This window comes from Ylistrum balloti, unplaced genomic scaffold (genome assembly GCF_031769215.1).
Source record: "Ylistrum balloti isolate Yb309-2 unplaced genomic scaffold, AGI_CSIRO_Ybal_v1 Utg369752, whole genome shotgun sequence".
Taxonomy (NCBI): domain Eukaryota; kingdom Metazoa; phylum Mollusca; class Bivalvia; order Pectinida; family Pectinidae; genus Ylistrum; species Ylistrum balloti.
The window spans coordinates 1,840,041-1,861,314 of NW_026781955.1; the positions used below are offsets into that span (position 1 = coordinate 1,840,041).

Sequence of the window (21,274 nt, forward strand, 5' to 3'; positions counted from 1 at the left end):
AATTTGGAACGAAAGATTGGCCTGGTTCATGCAAAGCTGTCAGGATTGGTTTGTGCGACGTTCTTGAAGCGTTTTTGTGATCAAAAGTAATCAGGTACTTGTCAGACTAGTTCAACGCTTGAATACATTGGCGGGTTTCACTTTATCTCTATATCTATCTCCCCCTTAGTAATTACGCCTGCATCAATTTTATCTGTTATAGGTGGCCTGGCTTGATCCTCGTGAAAAGATTCTCACTCTAGAAGAGAGGAGAGTGATCTCGGATGACAGGATCAGTTTAGAAAGGCCCTATACCAACGACTGGAATTTGTTTATACGAGACGTCAAACCGTCAGACAGCGGCAAATACATGTGTCAGATCAACACAAATCCAGTGAAAATTAAAAACATCGTCCTCTACGTCCACGGTAAGTGGTCAAAGCCTTTTCATACGATTGTCACATGACCAGAAAATGGATCTTGTGACAGTGAGGATTTTTGTAGGATAAATATTGTTTATTTTTTTTGTTCAATATACATCTAACGTTTAACATGAAAATTCAAAGAGTTAAAGAGAATCCAAGAATAGCTGTTGTTTGCGATACGGAAACATTGCATTATAAAACTAAGCGCTTTCTAATGTATGTATTTAATGTCCATGAAAACAAGTTCTACTTGAAAGAAAACTGTCACACTATTTGGATGTTCGTCTTTGTCTCAAAAAGAAAGCACTTAGGCTGTTTAAATTACTCTCCGGTACACAGTTTGATTTTTTTTAAAAAACCGTTAGGTTTTGGGTGTTTACTTTAGAAGTACGGAAGAAGAAATCCACTGTTCTGTAACATGTATAAAACGATCGATATTTCATTGTTTTAAATTTTCTGAAATGGCTTTTTTACTAATGCAATATGACTGAAATCTGAATGTCACCTTTCATTTAATGCAAATAGTGGTAAGCTGCAGAATTTACACATGTACTTGATGTTCTTTGCAAATATCTAAATTCTACTTTGAGGTTGCTGTTAGTGTACTTCTCCGTCTCAAACACGCGGTTCAACCAACATCGCTTTCCGTCAATCACCTTTTAGAATTTTGCAATATTAGACCTTACCAAATACATGATAAGAACAACTAATTGATATTTTTTTAAATATTTTTTTTTTAATATTTATTGAATACTGAATTTCACACATGTCAGTGTACCTCCCCATCTACTTTAAAACAGATATTTTGACCGATTTGGATTCTTCTCAGTCAATATAACAATTTAGGCCATCAGGTTTACTGAAAGAAGGACGAAACAGTGGATGTGCGAAGAAATTATATTCATCGTTTATCTATACTGTATATAATGTTAGATTTGTGCTGAAAGCTATTGTTCATTTGTGGGTTTCCTTTACAATCTTAAATAAAACCCCGACACCTATTCCGTAACATAAATATACAGTGATGGGGGATGTACATTTGGGCGTGTTAAACATACTACTCCACTTCCCTGCTGTACAAATCGGTGTGACCTTTCTGATGTTCCTTTCATTTAAGGGTATCCCTTTAGACCTTATAATGACACATTCGTCATATCATAAGTTTTCTTCTACGATAGTAATGATATCTTTATCTTAGCTTTTTCGAAAAAAATCTAGAATTATATTTCGTTTGCAAACAAACATAATTTTATCAATTCTTATTATAGAGAACATGCTATCTCTCATTCCTATCCATGTAGTACTGGTTTATTCAGGGCAATACACCCAGGTTTGATTTTCTTGTATTACACTCCCACCTTTGCAATACATGCGCCTAGTAATGTGTCATTTCCCAATTGACGTCATCGCCTGATACCATGCCTACACATTTGTATACAAATACTTATTTGCAGTGACGGATTTTCTAATGCAAAATTTGTTTGTCAAATCTGGGTACACGGAATTAATTCTATATGTCAATTTGTCGATTAATTGTATCATAAAGATATTGTGATATGTAATATGGAGTCCGTTGTTGACGTCTGCAGATATTTTCGCCATTAGTTTAGAATGAGAAATGAGAAAAAAATACTTTTTCATATTGTTTTGGTGAAGGATGGGATTTTTCAACCTCGAGGTATAATAATGTGGTAAAGCCTACGGGCTGGAATATCCCTATCCTACACCCGGACACATGAAAGTGTCTTATGATCTCCACTTGTTAAGGACAGGCGGTATTTGTATTGATTCCTAGTTTGGAACACTTGAGATATATATCTCCTTTTGCGGAACACTTGCGATCTTTTTTCTCTCTAATATTTCCTTCTGTTTGGATTGCTAGTTCACGAAAACACGCCGTATGGCGTGAACATAAAGAATACAAGTAGCCTTGTACAGTATAAGCAATTCTTTCATGTTGTAATTTCATTTGCATTTTAGGACATATTTTACTCTATCGAATAAAGAACAATTCATATTTAAAATCTTTACATTAAGTATATTTTTTTTGTAATTCATCTCTTGAAATAGCGATCAGAACTCCCATCCCCTCAATTCAAATTACTCCCTTTTCCAGGGTAGCCGATCCTTCGTTAACCAAGATAGCGATGCACTTTCTCTCTTATCCGATCTGATTTCTTCCCATATACCAATTATTTTCGCACATTTCCGATCAAAGTTACAAAAATCATGATGATTGAAATTAATGTGACGTTGATGATAAATGGCTGATTTGAATATCTTGACAGAGCAAGTCCGCCCCATCAGATCATATCGAATGCGACAAACCCAACTTTATGTTCTATACCGTAATGCACTGTGGTGAAACTGTTGCAAGCAAGCAACCACCACATATGATTTATGACTTTCTCTACTATCTCATGACACGCTCATCACATCTCGGCTCGCCAACAGATTTTCTCTTTCAACTTAATCATATTTATTTTTCTATAAAATGCAATTGTATGTTGTCTATCAGAGATTCAGTACATTGGCATTGTATTTTGGTTTTAATAAGTAAACGTTCTCTTTTGTTTTCTTATCAATAACGTAAACACATTAATTGAAAGACTTTTCCTAATCTGACGGATTGATGAAATACTATCACATCTCGTCAGCTCGGTTTGTATCCGCAAAATATATCAGTCGTTTATCAGTCACTGCTAATATACCTATATACGTCAGCGAAATAATTAACAATTTGAAATATACATGGATTTCAGTACAAAATTTGTACAAAAGACACATCAGTGAATATCAATTTTTGATAATTTCGAGTGAGATACAGTAGTACCAAACAATGAATTAAACCTCATCATAGCTGTTTCGTTGGTGATGTTAAGGCCCTAAATTTTGAAGCCAAGGAGGCGACTAAGAAAAATCCAAAGAGATCGAAAGAAAAATCAAAATCTAGACGGGGAGGTGCAGCAGCCCCATAATTTGATAAATTTCGCAATTTGATTAAATCAGATAATTTTAGAATAGCGTCAAGTACATGTGTATTTTCTTAACCGTGCCACTATTCAAGAGCATTAAAACGTGGCAAGCAGGTTATGACAATGCTCTGGGACGTAAATTCCACTAACAGTGTTTACCACCTGCTAAGATTTGTACAAAGATTTTACAAAAGACTCTGATTTCCTAAATACTATCTTTACAGTGAATGTTGGAAAAAAATGAAATTTGATCCCCACGAAAATACATTAACTTTCAGTATGTAAACAATTCAGTGTTATCACGCATATGCACATGGGGTATCTGACAACAAGAACTCTTCTTTATTCCCCGACAGGGTTTATTGTGAGTAGTGTTACTCTGCCTACAAGCTTTGTTTACGTTTGTCGGTGACAGAAAATCTCAGAGATGCTGTCACACGATACCATAGGGAATCAATCGGCTTTTAGTGATTTGCGAATTGTAATAAAGTAGTATTACATATTCAATTTTGCCATCGTTCTCTACAACATTTACCCTTTCAGCGTTATTCACATGGCGGTGATTAGTAAATTGTTCTCACTGCAAATACAGAAAAAATATCATAATCTACTTTTATCACAATATTGTTGTGTGTACTGTCACCATAAACATAAACCCGTTTGTGACAACTGTAATGATGCCCATTTGTCTTCATGTGTTCAACACATGTTAATGATGTCAGCCCTAATGGGAAGAGCCGAAATCCTTGTAATTAAGTCATTAATGTGATAAAACTCACCTCCGTTTCATCTTATATTTTTTCATAAAACTATTGGTGTCTTCGAGAGACGTGATCCTGGTGATTCATAAACACCCAAGAGCGTAGTCTTGTTGTTTGCATAAGACATCACTGATAAAGATATTTCAATAAAAATGATAAATGATACCCATGCCGTATTTGTTATTAGTTAAATTGAAATTCCTAACAAATCTAATCACTCTCTAATTGATTGTTTAAAATCTAATATAAAATGAAACAAGTTACTGTTTCAAAAAAAGCTTTGACGTGGTTCATAGAACGCCAACGAAATTTATACGGCCATAGATTATATGTAGTCGAAAAATATATAATTTTTAACATAAAGGGATATAAAAAATCGATCGTTTGATGTGTCAGAAAACGGTCGTTAGAAAATTATGTCTTGCTGGCGTTAGTATTAAATAAATCTCTTTGTAAGAGAAAAAATGCCCACACCGAAAGCAATAGATTCAGCGGGGGATAACTCCCTGATAAAACAACTCAGCTTATTTGAACACATAATTTCTGCGAATGGGTTAGATACGATCTTCCTGTTTTCATTTTGGTTACAACGATGAGCATAGTAAAAGAGGTGCTTAACATTAAAACAATTTTAAAATGTGCTTCCCATATTAAAGACAATGTGATACCATAGATTGTAAGATCAAAAGGAGCCTGTCTGCTGTAATGACGTTTTGAAGTAATGTGTTTTCTGTGTTATAGAAGCTGCTTCCATTATTGACGAATTGTCTAGTTTTGACACCACTGCCAGAGAAGGGGACACAGTGCAGCTAATATGTAATGCTACTGGTATTCCTCCTCCTACAGTCACGTGGTATCGGCGTCCGTCAAGCACTAAGGAAGCAGCGAAGGAAGGTAAACTGGAGTTATCGTCCCTGAATTTCAGTAAAAATATGGAAACGTCATATTCAGCATTTAGTGATTTGTTTCTTGAATGTAAGCATATAATGGCATTCATTTTTGAACTCACAATTAGTAATGTTGCAGAAATTTTATGTTATAGATAATTTGGATGGATTTGCAGATAAAATATTAGTGAAAAAGTAAGATTAAAAAAGACAAAGCTTTGTATGGGCACACTGAATTAAAAAAACTTGTTTTGAAAAGAATTACGTCATACTTTTTTCTTAATCAAATTAACCATTCGCCTGTCGAGACCAACCCATTTTTGTTTCCCTAAACCACCGGGAAATGGCAGCTATTTCAGACTAATATAAACTCGATAACAGCGACATGTGCCTTAAACCATGTTGCCTTAGTGACGACATCTCTGTAGGTACATGTCTTCAATATAAAAACAGGATCCGTTCGATGCTAGTTATTATCGCCTCCCCGTCGGAATTATGTAATAAAACTACCCAGTCGTTATAACAAAACAATCTACCCAACACACATAATTATATTTCGGCGCATCAGAAGTGACATTTTAACCAAGAATTAGAACATTTTGTCAAGACTGGAAATCGTCATCTATAATATAATTGTCACGTTCCCTATACGCTGTCTGGCGGTCGACGTGTGTCAGTGTCATAAAGTTGTAATGGCTGTTTTTTCCTCGCCAACATGTATCATCATCCTTTTGATTGAAAAACGAGCCAGTATTACAATAAAAAAACTCATAACGCTTTTTAGGTAAAATCAGTGGAAATCCTATTTACACGTTGAAATATTAAAGTAACAACTATCGTCCTTCCTCAAACAAACAAGCAAACAAAAAATAAAAACAAAAACAAATAATCAAACAACAAAACGCACATATGGAAACGTTTTCCTCCTTTCCTTGACAATCTTACAGCATATCGGGATCAAGTCTTGAGACTACACGTCCTTCCTTTATCCGTCTACGTAACCTTACGTTGCAGTAGGATCCCGCGAGGCCCAATGTTGCTTGGGTTTGTTGTGCCTTTCGGTCTCAAAAAACGTCCCAGTTCTTGATTGGCCACCATACAGTCCAGCTTTCTCCCCAAACAAGCAATGGCGTGACAAGCTGGGCAGGAGGGTTTAGGAAGCGCGTTGACATACCAAATAATATCGCTCAACTCACAAAGGACCTTATTCAGGAGTTGAATCATATCCCTCAAAGGACAATAAGTATTTTAGTGGGGTCAATTTTTAAGGAGAGTATGAGCAGTGACTGTAGTCGGGATGGGCAGACACGCTACTGGTTTGGATCAAGAAACGTCGCCTGTGATAGGAGAATAAAAATCATCAAAATGTTTTCAGTAATATGAAATAATGAACTAATCATTAATGAATCATGTAAAATAACAACTACTGAAAATCAACTTTCGTTTCCTTTTTTACGCTAGAATATAGACTTTAACATACTCACAACACGACGGAATAACTTGTCACTATTGACAACAAAACCTGTCCCCTGACTGAAATCTTCAGTTTGCATTTCCTTTAATGTACGTATAATTCAAGAATTGATTCGTCGCATTGTTAAACGACGTGCTACCAACAGACAGACTCTCATCTTGTGAAGCTATGCCTGTTTTGTTGTATCTGTTAACATTTAATATATGGTACTACTTGGAATGTGAAGAGACATTACCTAACATGCCTGGTAGTAGATCTTATTCCACGATAAATTTACTTGCTTAAAAAAAGAGTTCTGTGCTTTGTTCGATTTACGTTTCTTCATTGCATTAACGAATATCTTACAAAAGTTATTCTTCATATTTAAATAAATTCATCGAATGATTATTTGTGCTTCATTTAGATATTTGCATGATATGGATCATTGATATAAATGCAAACCAATACCTAATATCATGCTAGCTTGTTCTCAATAATAAAGAGAAATTACACGCCCAAAAGACGTTCCCTGTTGTGCACGAAATCCATTCCTTCAGTCTAAACATTCCACTGAACAGAAATAGATACTCAACTTAACTTCTTATAAGATCAAAGCTTCGTTGTTACGCCGGTTATCGATTGAGTGTTTCTGAAACAAAGTAACAATAAAAAAAACCTCGAAATTTAGAGGATATGAATTTATTTTTTTTTTTACATCTGTGTCTTTGTTGTTTCCTGACATATTTTTTGTGCTTTCAGTGGTCGGACTTAATGGAGAAGTATTGGTAATATACAACATTTCCAGGTATTGCGACGACATCTATGAATGTGTGGCCTTCAATGACATATCGCCTGCTGCAAGCCGAGAGATCCGAGTAGTAGTTGAATGTACGTGCCTCGTGCTGCTCACATAACACACATGACCTTGAACTCCCCATGCGGCGGAGTTACGTGACACTAATATACCAACACGAAAGATAGAATTATGTTGTTTAGCAGAACTGTTTTCCGTGATAATTTGATAAAGAAATAAAATATTGTCCCCGCATGTTCCAAATTGCAAAGACGAAGTTAAAATAACTATGTTCTATGTATTTTTTCTGCACCACATTAAGGTCTAACTTACCCTTAGCCAGCACCAATGTTTTAACAATAGGCGAAGTTACGCATGCGCAAATACGATCTGAGGGAGATAAGCATGATTTAATCTGATATCATAAATAATATGTAAGGCCTATCCGATGCATACAACGCAATCAAATATCGTTTGCTCCTATCAATGTATATAGAATCCCAGATTATTGGTCACTATATATTAAAATTATATTGCACTTACAGATTCTGTGTGCAATCATTTGCCATAGACTTGTACAGGAAACGAAAACGTAGTGACTTATCTAAAGCTGTTAGTTAACCCTTAGTTAAGATAAACGTTTCAACATGAAACAACGATATAATAAGTCTTGCGTTAACTCCACTGTTTAAAAATTTCCATCCTCCAAAGATAAAAGAGACCAAATTCTGAATCATGCTGTCGTCTGAATATCAAATAGTGTAAAAAATTGACCACAGCTGTGAGAACGTGAAATAAATCTCACTTGGATCAACATTAATCTTTACAGCACAGCTAAGAAACCGGTTGTACTATTGATGAAACCTAATTAGCTCTATTTGATTTTTTTGGAGTCTACAACGTTACAATTAATCACTACACCTAAACGTGTTGGGAATCTATTTGGATCTTGTGAAACAGAACTAACCGATCCTCGGTAGAAAAGAGGTATGCATGTAATCTACGGTAAAAATTGTTATCAAAGTAAAAAACCTAGTCGAGATATTAAGGATACATGAGAAGGATATTTATATTAGATTTTCGGGAATGCTGCTGAGAGAAGATAAGCATCAGTGTCATGTAAATGTGAATGTAACCCGTTGGTACATTGGTTGGAAAAGGGCATGCAATCAGTATCTAGTGAAATGTTATTGCCTGGTACAATTTGCTTGCTCTCTTGGGATTTTAGAGCTGTAATTGTTCTTGCAGTATAAACAATGAATTAGTCACTGGAGATAAATGTGACGATTAAAACGATCAATCCCATTTGTCTAATTTGTGACTTCTTACTCTTCAGATAATTGGACGTGTTAACTCATTAAACAGCGTAAATAGTCTTACTTCAATACTTAGACGAACGGATATATTTTTCAACTGTTCTTTAATCTTATGTGTGAATCTATGAAAAAACACAAGATCATAAATTATTTAAACAATGAAATAAATTTTACTATTCAAACACCACTGGTAATATTAATGTTGTTTGCTGTTACATCGACAGAAATTATGGTAGAAAAATATCTGTAATGCATTATGATAGAAATATTTTTCTTCCCAATAGGACAATTAATTGTTTTAAAAAATGATATTCATCGCCTACGCTACATCAAATTGATCTTTGATGTTTGATTTGTCTGTGTTTAGTGTTCGTTTCAAGAGAGATATTTCACAAAGGACTCGAAACAGCAACGTCTATTGAATAGACGTTTTTACATCACAACCTGTAAGAAAATCATGTATGACATTTCGATAACTGCTCTGTCACATGGTCTGTCGAAGGTGACAGTTTAGCCATTGAAATGTCACACATAATTCTCTGTCTGGTTGTGATATAAAAACACTTATTTCTTACTGTGAAATATCATATTTGTGTGGGACTCTTTTTTGTGTAGTTTCATGCACTAACTTAATTTTCGTGGACGTTTGATTTCGTGGATAAATAAAACCCAATACCTCTACTGACACTAATTTTAGCAGTTCATAGACATATGCATTCGTAGACTAGGTGTGCCCACGATGTCAACGACAATGAATCTCTACGAAAATCAATGATTTTGCAGTAAGAAACTAATAGTGTGACATAATATTCATTCAGTATGCTATGAAAACGATTAGCGATAGATACACAACAAGCAAAAAGAAGTAAAAATCATCTAGCTCATCATTATCGTATTATTGTCTAGATGTGACTGCAGAAAAGAGCCTATTTTTTGCCCTAACCCATAAATCAGGATTAAATGTGAGAAAGTCTGAGCTTGGGTATGCATGGGATGACTTCCGAACTGATTACATTGTAAAACCGCATATAACACTTACAAATAAAATAAAACAGATGAGAAATCAATAGTATGAAGATGCTGCTTTATGTATATAGTTCTAGTAGCGGCATCTCAATTCATCAAGCTTATAAAGACGGCCACATGCCAAACTGATCATAGCGTAGCAATTGTAAGCACCCCCACATCAATTTGGAGATAAGCAATTAGCTTGGTAAGGCTGCTCCTTTAAAAGAATCTACGTCTGTTGTTAGTTTATTATAAAACATATTTACGAAGCCCGTGAAACAACCCATTGCTATCGACCCTAAAAGTCGGCTAGCTCTGTCACTCTGTGGTCTATAGTTTGTAAGGGGATTTAGCTGTCTAGTAAATAACAGTTTTACTAGGGAAAGAATTCTCATCATTGTTGGCATCAGTTCTGATAGACTGGTCTTAGTGTGATCGTACTCTACTAGTGTTTCACAGTGTTTGACTATCTGAGAAAGTATATTGCAAAGACATCTGTTATCATCAGCAACAGGTCTGGCCGCATTGTGTGGTTCAGCATAAACACAAGACAATATGATATGTTAAATGAAATCATGCCTACATATATTTATGTATTTCATGGTTTAATATTGATGAACCAACTAAATGGTACATTAAAACTATTAAACTATATTCATACCAATATATAATCTTAATATGTTCCATATTGGAGAGGGAATACTGGATCCAAATCAACCATTGTAGCCACACTTCTCATCAACACATATGGTTGTCTTGTTGATAGGACGTTGTATCATTTGATATTGAAGTTTCCTTATCACTAGTCTATAATGTGAAGGAAAACCGTCATACTAGTTACCTGGTATATTTCTACCAAAATATTGGCGTAGTTTTTTATGCAAAAGAATTCACATTTTTTTTCTTGTGAATCTATTTTTTTGTCTTTTCTTCCAGTTGCACCTGAAATATTTCTGCCAACAAAACGTTTGGGACAGTATCTGGGTAAAGAAACAATACTAGAGTGTCGCGTGACGGCTAATCCTCAGGTATATAGTACATGGAAGAGAAATGGAGTTGAGATTACCAATAACTATAAATACAGGGTGGAAGTTTACGAGGAGGATAAAAACACCATCACTATAAGTCTGAGGATACGAGAGATTGATGAGCATGATTACGGAACTTACACCTGTAAAGCGTCTAACTCTTTGGGAACAGACATGGAGGAAATGTTTCTGCATGGTAAGTGATGTTGTTTCTATGGTGCAATATCAAGATATTATGAGGTAAAGGGGCGTTGTATAATGTCATATAACTACAACAAGTACGAGGTCAGAAGATAATACATAGTCTGATACACTGTAACACGATAGTATGCTTGTTCAAGAAAAGTTTAATGGTGTAAAATCGGAAATAAAAATGAAATGCGATATCATGAATGTTTATCATGCCACATCCTCGTCAGGTTCTCTTATCACATCCTTGTCAAGTTGTCTGGCTGGACACAATATCGTCGAATTGCCATGTCACATAATTCTCAGGAATTTCTTGACAAATTCTTGTCAGGTTGTCATATCATATAATCATGAGGAATATCTTGTCACACCCTTGGTAGGTTGGCTTGTCATATCCTCATGGGGATTATCTTGTCACAGCCTTAGTAGGTTCGCTTGTCATATCCTCATGGGGATTATCTTGTCACACCCTTGGCAGGTTAGCTTGTCATATAATCATGAGGATTATCTTGTCACACACTTGGTAGTTTAGCTTATCATATCCTCATGGGGATTATCTTGTCACACCCTTGGTAGTTTGGCTTGTCACATCCTCATGGGGATTATCTTGTCACACCCTTAGTAGTTTAGCTTGTCATATCCTCATGGGGATTATCTTGTCACACCCTTGGTAGTTTGGCTTGTCACATCCTCATGAGGATTATCTTGTCACAACCTTGGTAGGTTGGCTTGTCATATCATCAAGGGGATTATCTTGTCACAACCTTGGTAGGTTGGCTTGTCATATCCTCAAGGGGATTATCTTGTCACACCCTTGGTAGTTTGGCTTGTCATATCCTCATGGGGATTATCTTGTCACACCCTTGGTAGGTTGGCTTGTCATATCCTCAAGGGGATTATCTTGTCACAACCTTGGTAGGTTGGCTTGTCACATCCTCATGGGGATTATCTTGTCACAACCTTGGTAGTTTGGCTTGTCACATCCTCATGGGGATTATCTTGTCACAACCTTGGTAGGTTGGCTTGTCACATCCTCATGGGGATTATCTTGTCACACCCTTGGTAGGTTGGCTTGTCACATCCTCATGGGGATTATCTTGTCACAACCTTGGTAGGTTGGCTTGTCACATCCTCATGGGGATTATCTTGTCACAACCTTGGTAGGTTGGCTTGTCACATCCTCATGGGGATTATCTTGTCACAACCTTGGTAGGTTGGCTTGTCATATCATCAAGGGGATTATCTTGTCACAACCTTGGTAGGTTGGCTTGTCATATCCTCAAGGGGATTATCTTGTCACAACCTTGGTAGGTTGGCTTGTCATATCCTCAAGGAGATTATCTTGTCACAACCTTGGTAGGTTGGCTTGTCATATCCTCATGGGGATTATCTTATCACACCCTTGGTAGTTTGGCTTGTCATATCCTCATGGCGATTATCTTGTCACAACCTTGGTAGGTTGGCTTGTCATATCCTCAAGGGGATTATCTTGTCACAACCTTGGTAGGTTGGCTTGTCACATCCTCATGAGGATTATCTTGTCACAACCTTGGTAGGTTGGCTTGTCATATCCTCAAGGGGATTATCTTGTCACAACCTTGGTAGGTTGGCTTGTCATATCCTCATGAGGATTATCTTGTCACAACCTTGGTAGGTTGGCTTGTCATATCCTCAAGGGGATTATCTTGTCACACCCTTGGTAGTTTGGCTTGTCATATCATCAAGGGGATTATCTTGTCACAGCCTTGGTAGTTTGGCTTGTCATATCATCAAGGGGATTATCTTGTCACACCCTTGGTAGTTTGGCTTGTCATATCATCAAGGGGATTATCTTGTCACACCCTTGGTAGTTTGGCTTGTCATATCATCAAGGGGATTATCTTGTCACACCCTTGGTAGTTTGGCTTGTCATATCATCAAGGGGATTATCTTGTCACACCCCTGGTAGTTTGGCTTGTCATATCATCAAGGGGATTATCTTGTCACACCCTTGGTAGTTTGGCTTGTCACATCCTCATGAGGATTATCTTGTCACACCCTCGTCAGTTTTATCTTGTCACATCCTCATGAGGATTTTCTTGTCTCAACCTCGTCAGTTTTATTTTGTCTCATCCCCGTCAGTTTTATTGTGTCACATCCACGTCAGTCTTATTTGGTCTCATCCTCGTCAGTTTTATTTTGTCTCAACCTCGTTAGTTTTATTTTGTCTCATCCACGTCAGTCTTATTTGGTCTCATCCACGTCAGTCTTATTTTGTCTCATCCACGTCAGTTTTATTTTGTCTTAACCTCGTTAGTTTTATTTTGTCTCATCCACGTCAGTCTTATTTTGTCTCATTGTCTCAACCTCGTTAGTTTTATTTTGTCTCATCCACGTCAGTCTTATTTTGTCTCATCCTCGTCAGTTTTATTTTGTCTCAACCTCGTTAGTTTTATTTTGTCTCATCCACGTCAGTCTTATTTTGTCTCATCCACGTCAGTTTTGTTTTGTCACATCCTCGTCAGTTTTATTTTGTCACATCCTCGTCAGTTTTATTTTGTCACATCCTCGTCAGTCTTATTTTGTCTCATCCTCGTCAGTTTTATTTTGTCACATCCCCGTCAGTTTTATTGTGTCACATCCTCGTCAGTTTTATTTTGTCACATCCTCGTCATTTTTTGTTTTGTCACATCCTCGTCAGTTTTATTGTGTCACATCCTCGTCACTCTTATTTTGTCTCATCCTCGTCAGTTTTATTTTGTCACATCCCCGTCAGTTTTATTGTGTCACATCCTCGTCAGTCTTATTTTGTCTCATCCTCGTCAGTTTTATTTTGTCTCATCCTCGTCAATTTTCTTGTTATTTATCTAGCACCCGTTTCCTGTTAACACCACCCTTCCCATCTTTCCAATCATTTACCAACCAGCGTTTCCAGCGTTTGAGTCATTTACCCTCAATCATGTCCAGTTTGCTTTCCTGTTATCTATTCACTAAAATGTCTAATTTCTGTCTTCAATTCGCCACACTGTGCAGTTTTCACTAAATCTACCATGTACAGTTTCCATTTGCAGTTTTTTTTTAATTCCACCCGTTTCGGTTTCCATTTTTCTACCATACACCTTGTCTTATTTTTCCTTTTCTATTTTAATATATATTAATATTTTCCGGTTTCCCTATTTTTCTGCCCGCAATCCTGTCTGGTTTCATCATTTTCCACTCAGCTCCTTTTCCAATATCTTCGTTGCAACCAACTACGTATATGTCTTTCTATTATTCAGAGTCCTTCCCTAAGACAGTTCCGCCAACCACGACCACAGATCTAACGTTTGAACAGCAGCAACCTTGGCAGAATAGACCGAATCAACAGAACAATGGCGGTGTAGATACTATTTCCATCCATAGAATCAACACCCGGCCGGACTATCACAATCAGGGTAAGAATCGACGGTGCACATGTACTTGATAAAATGATTTTGAATATATGTCCATTCAAATACTTAGTTCCTGTAAACGTGTCCTGCTTCAGTCAAATTCTTATTTATTTATAGATTTATTTTGGTGTAGAGAACTATTTAATTTTTGTACATAAAGTATCATTTAATCACTTGTTTGGTAAATTCCAGGTATAGACCCGAGTCAACGCGGTAGCAGTGGCAACACCGTCTACGCTTCTCGTCTGCTGATCCTGTTGGTTCTACTTTCCATTGTGTTTGACATGTATAGGTGACCACTCAATGAATAACATCTGCGTGGACTTTATTATCTATTTCCCATTTGTACATATCATTTACACTCATCGCCATGTTTACATCGATTATCAGTCTTCTTCATATTCACCATAGCCGACTGCATACAATCGCATTCTCTTGCAGATCATTATAATATATAGAGTGTACCAAATTAGGATATTTTCAACATTTGAGACTTTTTCTATATTTATTTGAAATCGTTTTTTTACGTAAGCCTTTTGTTTAATCTCATCAGAAATCAAAATTACAAAATAATTGCCGTTTTACCTTCAGCGAATAGTTTATTTCTTACTCTTAGAGTAGGTTCCCTTTGGCCGCTCTTTTACTTTGAAGGATGTAAATATTTCCTGCTAAGAGTAGTCTCCCTTCCTTCACACTCTTCTTAAATGGGACGTAATTTTCATTCCGCGAACAGAGTAGAGTAGAATCCCCAATCAATAAAGTCATTGGAAAGATTGATCTAAAAGACAGTGTAAATGTTTAAATACTGTCTACATGACTCTCTGACGTCAAAATTATTCGAGAACAGTGGATAGGTTTGTGTGTAAGTGAACGAAAACTTTTCTGTGTGTTTTTACTTAAAGAGCAGGATCGTGAGAATGATTTTGATAGTATCAGCAAATATACCTGATGTCAAATTAATCGGTCTTGTTATCCGGGAATATAGGATTGTGTGAATGTTCAGATTCTGTCGTGTACCTTCTTTCTTTCGTCAAGGTTGTTTAACTGTCAGTGAATCTTGTATGTTAACAGTCAGTTGGAAAAGAACCTGTATCATATTTTGTTTTCATTTTAACCTATTCACATTACAACTTGTACCATGGAACTGCTAGTAACATTTACCATGACATATATCATGATAAATAAAACTGCGTAATGAATTGTATGGGACCCAGCAGACCCAAAAATTGCATGCTAATTTATCACATTTGAAAATATGTTTATTGTTCCTAAAATCATTATCCCCGCTCTAATTATCACGTGTTATTTGCACTTAGTGTACTACGAGAAATGAAAGTGAATGGAAAATGTTTTGTCTGTATTTTCCATTATTGAGATATATATCCTTACAAGTTGGTTGCAAAGTTGAGCGCTTAAGTTTTGTTTGTGTCGCTATGGTAACGGACATGTCAATGGTACTATGACGGAAGTGATCTTTATGGTGCACTTATCACGATCAGCACAGTACATTTCCTCTCATCACAATCAACACAAATAACAGAGATTGTGATAATAATATAATCATTTATATACTTAATACTGAAGTTCCATTGTAAATATATATCTTTTCAATATTGATGTATACATGTGAATGAGTGATAACATTATGCAAAAAAATATGATTTGCGTAAAAGTGAGATACTTGGATTTGTTTGTGAATAAAAGATATTCGGAAGTTGTAAGGTGAGAAGAATTGTTTTAATTAACCATTATCTTATGATAATATCAATGTTTTATATAATAGTGTAGAGGGATATTACCTACCGCCAATGATGTTGATTCTATATATTCACTATATACAATGTCTCCCCTAACACGATTTCGTAGATATCTCTAGTGTGCCTGTTGAAATCACTTTTGAGTATGTTGTATAGGTTATTATACTGATTCGTATGTCGGGTCTATTTATTTCATGACGCACAGATAAGAGCCATCTAATGTTTTTGTTATTGTTTATAATGTCATATTGGTAAAATAATGTTTCGACACTAAATAATGTTTTTCGTCGATGTTATTTTTACCTGGATTTAAAATTGATTTTTGACGTTTTTTTATTAGAAATGCCATGTGTGTGATGATAACGATAATAAAATAACATTCAAATTACTGACAAACATCTGCAATGGCGATGAACACATAGTATATTGAATAACATCCGGAATACTGGACAACATCCGTAATAATGAATAATATCCGGAATGAGGAATATCATTCAGAATAGAGAACACAATCCGGAATACGATATAACATCTAGAATTCTGAATAAAATCCGGAATATTGAAGAACGTCCCGAACATCAGTTTGGTTTTTTGTTTGTGTGTATTTATCCTAACATTCCCTCGTCTCGTGACACATGTTATATGTCTGCCCGGTTGATTTGGTAAATGATAAAATTTACTATCATTAATGTCATTCCACACTAATAATCGCAATACACGGATTAATGATAGATGTATTATTGTTTGTAGAATATGTGATGTTATTTTTCGTTGTCTTTTGATACGCCACTAAATTTTATATGCTGTTAATTTCATTCTTTCAAGAAGAGTTACTTCTGGAATGTCGAGGACGTCAATCAAGAGAAAACAAAAACAGATATACAAAACTGTACATAATTAATGTATATCTGTTACGTATTTGGTTCATCATGTTTGGAAATAGCATAAATAAAAATCAATCTCAGAAAATATCTCCATCGTACAAAATAAATGTATTTGGGTTTATCAGGTTATTGATCGTCTACAGAGGTATGGTAATTAGTTACATTAACCTTTGTTCATTGTGTCCTGTACATACATTATATCTTATCTTGTCAAAAAATCGTATAGAATCATTTATATTTGAAAAACTAGGAAAGAAGAAGAAATGAAATTAATTTTAAGAGATTAAGAAGGTAAGAAGATCGGAGTACCTTTTCCGTTCCATGCTTTTTGGAATCATATGAAACGTTAAAATTGTATGCATGGGGTGTAATGTTTTGTCATATTGATCAGCTTGGAAGGAAAATTGGGGTTGAATTAACTATTGAACGATACATGAAATGTGTTAGGTAGGAATATCTTAAACGTTGAAATTTTCGCCGCGGGTTAGATTTCACCCTTTTTTGTTATAACACGAAAATAAAAATATGACTAAGATTTGAAGTGAAATCTATGATATGTATCATTGTCTTATTAAGACGAATTAACACTGGATGAATATGAATATTTCAAGGTAGGTCGAACATAATGCTGGGTGAATGTTCATCGTCTTCATCGAAGACTCAGCTTTCTAAGTAATGAAATTGGATATACCGTTATGAATATGATATATAATTAAGTAAATGTTCACCCTCTCGTAAGTAGAATACAATTGTAGTGTATTTATTTGTTATTTGGTGAGAAAGGTGTAGATGAGGACGCGAAAGAAAAAATGAGTCATATGTATGAGAGTTGACATTTCCAGAAAACTGAGTTAACTGAATTTCAAGAATTACTTTAAAATTAATTTGGTACGTTTACATCCAGAATCTACCCACACAATAACGATATTAAGGCGCATTATATAAACATCAAACATCTCAATTAATTTTGAATTATGTATCGTGTGAGAGACAATTGCTATCAAGCGAGTTATGCTTGTAAATATTGTATTATAATATGCTGCTGAAATAAAGTGGGTCTGAATGATTCATAGTCTTAAATTTTATATCGATATATCTTTGTATGGATATATTTGCCTACTATTTCTTTAACAAAAACAGTTATTTGAATGATATTGCGGGATAGTGGCATGGTTCAGAATATACACATGCATGTGACGCTCTTCTGAAATCATAGGACATGTATTAATTATTAGATATATAGAATCATGTGACACATTCCCATTTCGATTTTGATATTTTTCGAGTGACTGTCTTTGCAGTATGATGCCACAACTCTGACCTCCGTTTTTAAGAGATTATACAAAAGACACACAAGTGATAAGCACCTTTTGATACATCGTTAGAGTTAGACACAGTAGAACCAAACAATGAATTAAGCTGCATCACACAGTGATATCTCCATGGATAGTGGTTGATAATAGCATGAGGTATACGCCCTACTATTAGTCCCAAATGTAACTGCTCTGTTTTAGTAAAGAGGGGAGGTAACACCAATATTTTGTTAATATTGCTTGGTTTTCGTCCAAAATACTTATATTTTTAGGGTTATGAAGGTTAAATATATAGGTAATTTGATGTTTAGTTCGTTTTTGATTGGAAACTGTGTGTATATTGAAAATCAATAAATAAATAAAATTAAACAAACGATCATGATAGTTATATATAACCGGAATCGCAATCAGCATACATTGGGTTGTAATCAAGGACCTGATATGCAAACCATTCAAGGATAGAATATGTATATCTAAGAAGAAGAAAAATGCTTATATCGTAACTTCGGCAATCTCGGAATGACCTGACGTGATTAAGTCAGTACAAAAGACAAACAAATGAATAACACCGTTTAACACTTAACACTGAAATAAAGTGGAGTTAACAAAATTAAGCTAACTGCATCATATAGCCTTTTCATCCTTCTAGGTCAGTAAACTAAGGAGCTAATTTTTTAAAGGTTAGGGGGGTGAAGGGGGACTGTGGACAATACAAAAAAATGAAATGAAATGGCAAATCCTAGATGGAAAGGTTTAGTTCCTCTTCCTATCTCGATTTTGAGATTAAGTTTCGTCATAGGTAACAACAGGTCCATATTATCTATGAAGTGATAAGGCAAGGGCGAAACAGCTATACAGTGCAGTAGATGAAGAATTGTAATTACTAGCCAAACAATTCGTTTTTGTGACAATTACAATCATAACAATCGATTGTTTCCTTCATATGTATCTTTCTATTTTCAGACAGAAGAAAGTATTTGAAATGTTACGAAGATATATTAATCATCTACCGTGCTCTTGCATGCACTTTATATTGCATGTATGTGATATTGTATGATAATATTACCATGATATCAGAGTGATAACATTACTTACATAAACTGTGATTGACTGATTAACCCATGATTTCTGTTTTGACGCCTTATTTTCATGACATCACCAAAAATGAGCAACAACACTTTAGGCCCTTCTCATCCCTAAGCTATTACAGAAAGGTCTGTTTTTAATCAGTCAATAAGAGCACATTTTCATGAACGTTTGCAATAGCGCAACAGTCATATGATAACCAGAATTTTATATTTGTTCCCATTTTATAAGTCAATTGTGAAGTTAGTCTCAGATTACCTTATTTTACCAATAAGCTGAAATTTCTTCAACGTCAAGTTAATAAAAAAACACATGAAAGATCCCGTTAGGAACAAACCAACATGTTACCAAAATCTTGATTAAAAATCTAAAATATAAAAAAGTGTAAAATATTAACAAAATTAACTATAGATTAATACAGAAAAATACTACGACCATAGGACGAGTGTTGCAAAAGAGTAAGCGTCTTCTGCTTCATCGACGACACTCATCATGTGAAAATTGTTTAATCTAGGTAAGTAATGTCACCATCCCAGAGGAGAGCCAGGTCAATAGCACCAAACCAATGAGTATCTAACACATCTAAATACATATCACACTAGAAATATTTTACAAATGGAATCGAAGATGGTGTCCATTAATCTTTTTGATAGTCTGCATCAACCTTTTGCTTCTGCAACCCCATGTTTGAACTACCTTTCTCCTGATGTAAGTGTAACATAACTGTAGTCTTATTATATTATCTATCACAAAGAGGCGGATTGCTTCGGAAATCGTGATGTTGTCTTCTTCTCATTGTCGTAATACAATTTACATATATTATATATGACATGAAATTCGTGACCTTGTCAATTACCATAATATCACTTAGTCTATTTTCTAAAGCCACGCAGTATACATTTATTATCATTAATTATGTTAATTAAGAATAATCAAATGTTGACGATCTTGACCTCTGAACACTAATATCTTTCTAAAATTAGAAGCTTGTATCTATGCAGAGAATTCAGCACATGTAATCATAATACAGCAAGAAATTTTTAAGTTTTAAACCCAAAACACTACAAAACATATAACAAAACGTTGTATTATACAAGTTACAATTGGAATTTTCGCAGAATATTTAAGATTAAGATATATTGTCCTAATTGATATCTGATTGTTGTACTGTATGGTGTTTTACTGCTACTCTTTGCACTTCAAGAACGTTTTTATCTGGATTTTTGTCCTATTCATATTTTTTTTATCGTGTTGACGAAATTAATCACGATTTTGCATATCCACCTCTTGTTCTTTTCTTGCTTTTGTCTAATAAAATGGTAAGCTTCTTTGATTTTTTCCACACTTCCGGAATGATTTCAAACACGCTTGAGTAAAGAAAATAATCATCCCCGCGAAGCAGTTTTTGATGCCTAAATGATTCAGAGATAGCAGGAAGCAGCTATTATTGTAGCTAAGTGTACTCCACTGTGTTTTAATGTTAATAAATAACCATCACATGTGTTGAAAGTTGTTGGATTTCAGTAACTAGTAAAGCATATCAAAATTAAAAGAAAAAGAAATACTGTAAAGGTATATATTTTAGCGATAATTTTATTTCATGGCGTTTAGCGCTAATTTTCGTGTACTTCATTAAAATATCGAAATTAAATACGTACAATTTCTACATGTCATTGAAAAACCAGCATTGAAGTTATTTGTTCGAAACTGATAATGGATTAAAATTTGATTTCGCTAAATTAAGTAATTTTACAGAATACAAGATCATTTGACAGTCATATCTTTATTTGTACTCTGTTTAACATGATTATTATCATACAACTCGACATGTATTCATTGATATTATAGCATATGTACTACGGCATGCAAAGACGACTTTGGAAATGGTTTTGAGAGAAGTCCTGGTCCGAATACTCCGTTATAATGATATTGTATATGAAACTTAACACGTCGATTCTGATCCCATGATGTGGGTGTATATGCATTTTGGAATTACCTTCGTAAATTATC

At 35.0% G+C, this 21,274-nt stretch overlaps 1 protein-coding gene across 1 annotated transcript in view; it reads left to right on the forward strand.

Moving 5' to 3' along the window:
• LOC132543332 (lachesin-like) overlaps positions 1–17,932 on the forward strand; it is a 104,358-nt gene extending 86,426 nt beyond the window's left edge. Inside the window, exons 3-8 of the mRNA XM_060206822.1 lie at positions 203–407; positions 4,882–5,034; positions 7,240–7,368; positions 10,534–10,821; positions 14,072–14,227; positions 14,417–17,932. Of these exons, the coding sequence (XP_060062805.1) occupies positions 203–407; positions 4,882–5,034; positions 7,240–7,368; positions 10,534–10,821; positions 14,072–14,227; positions 14,417–14,520 (1,035 nt within the window). The 3' untranslated portion in view covers positions 14,521–17,932. The remainder of the gene's footprint in view (positions 1–202; positions 408–4,881; positions 5,035–7,239; positions 7,369–10,533; positions 10,822–14,071; positions 14,228–14,416) is intronic.
• The last annotated feature ends 3,342 nt before the right edge of the window (positions 17,933–21,274 follow it).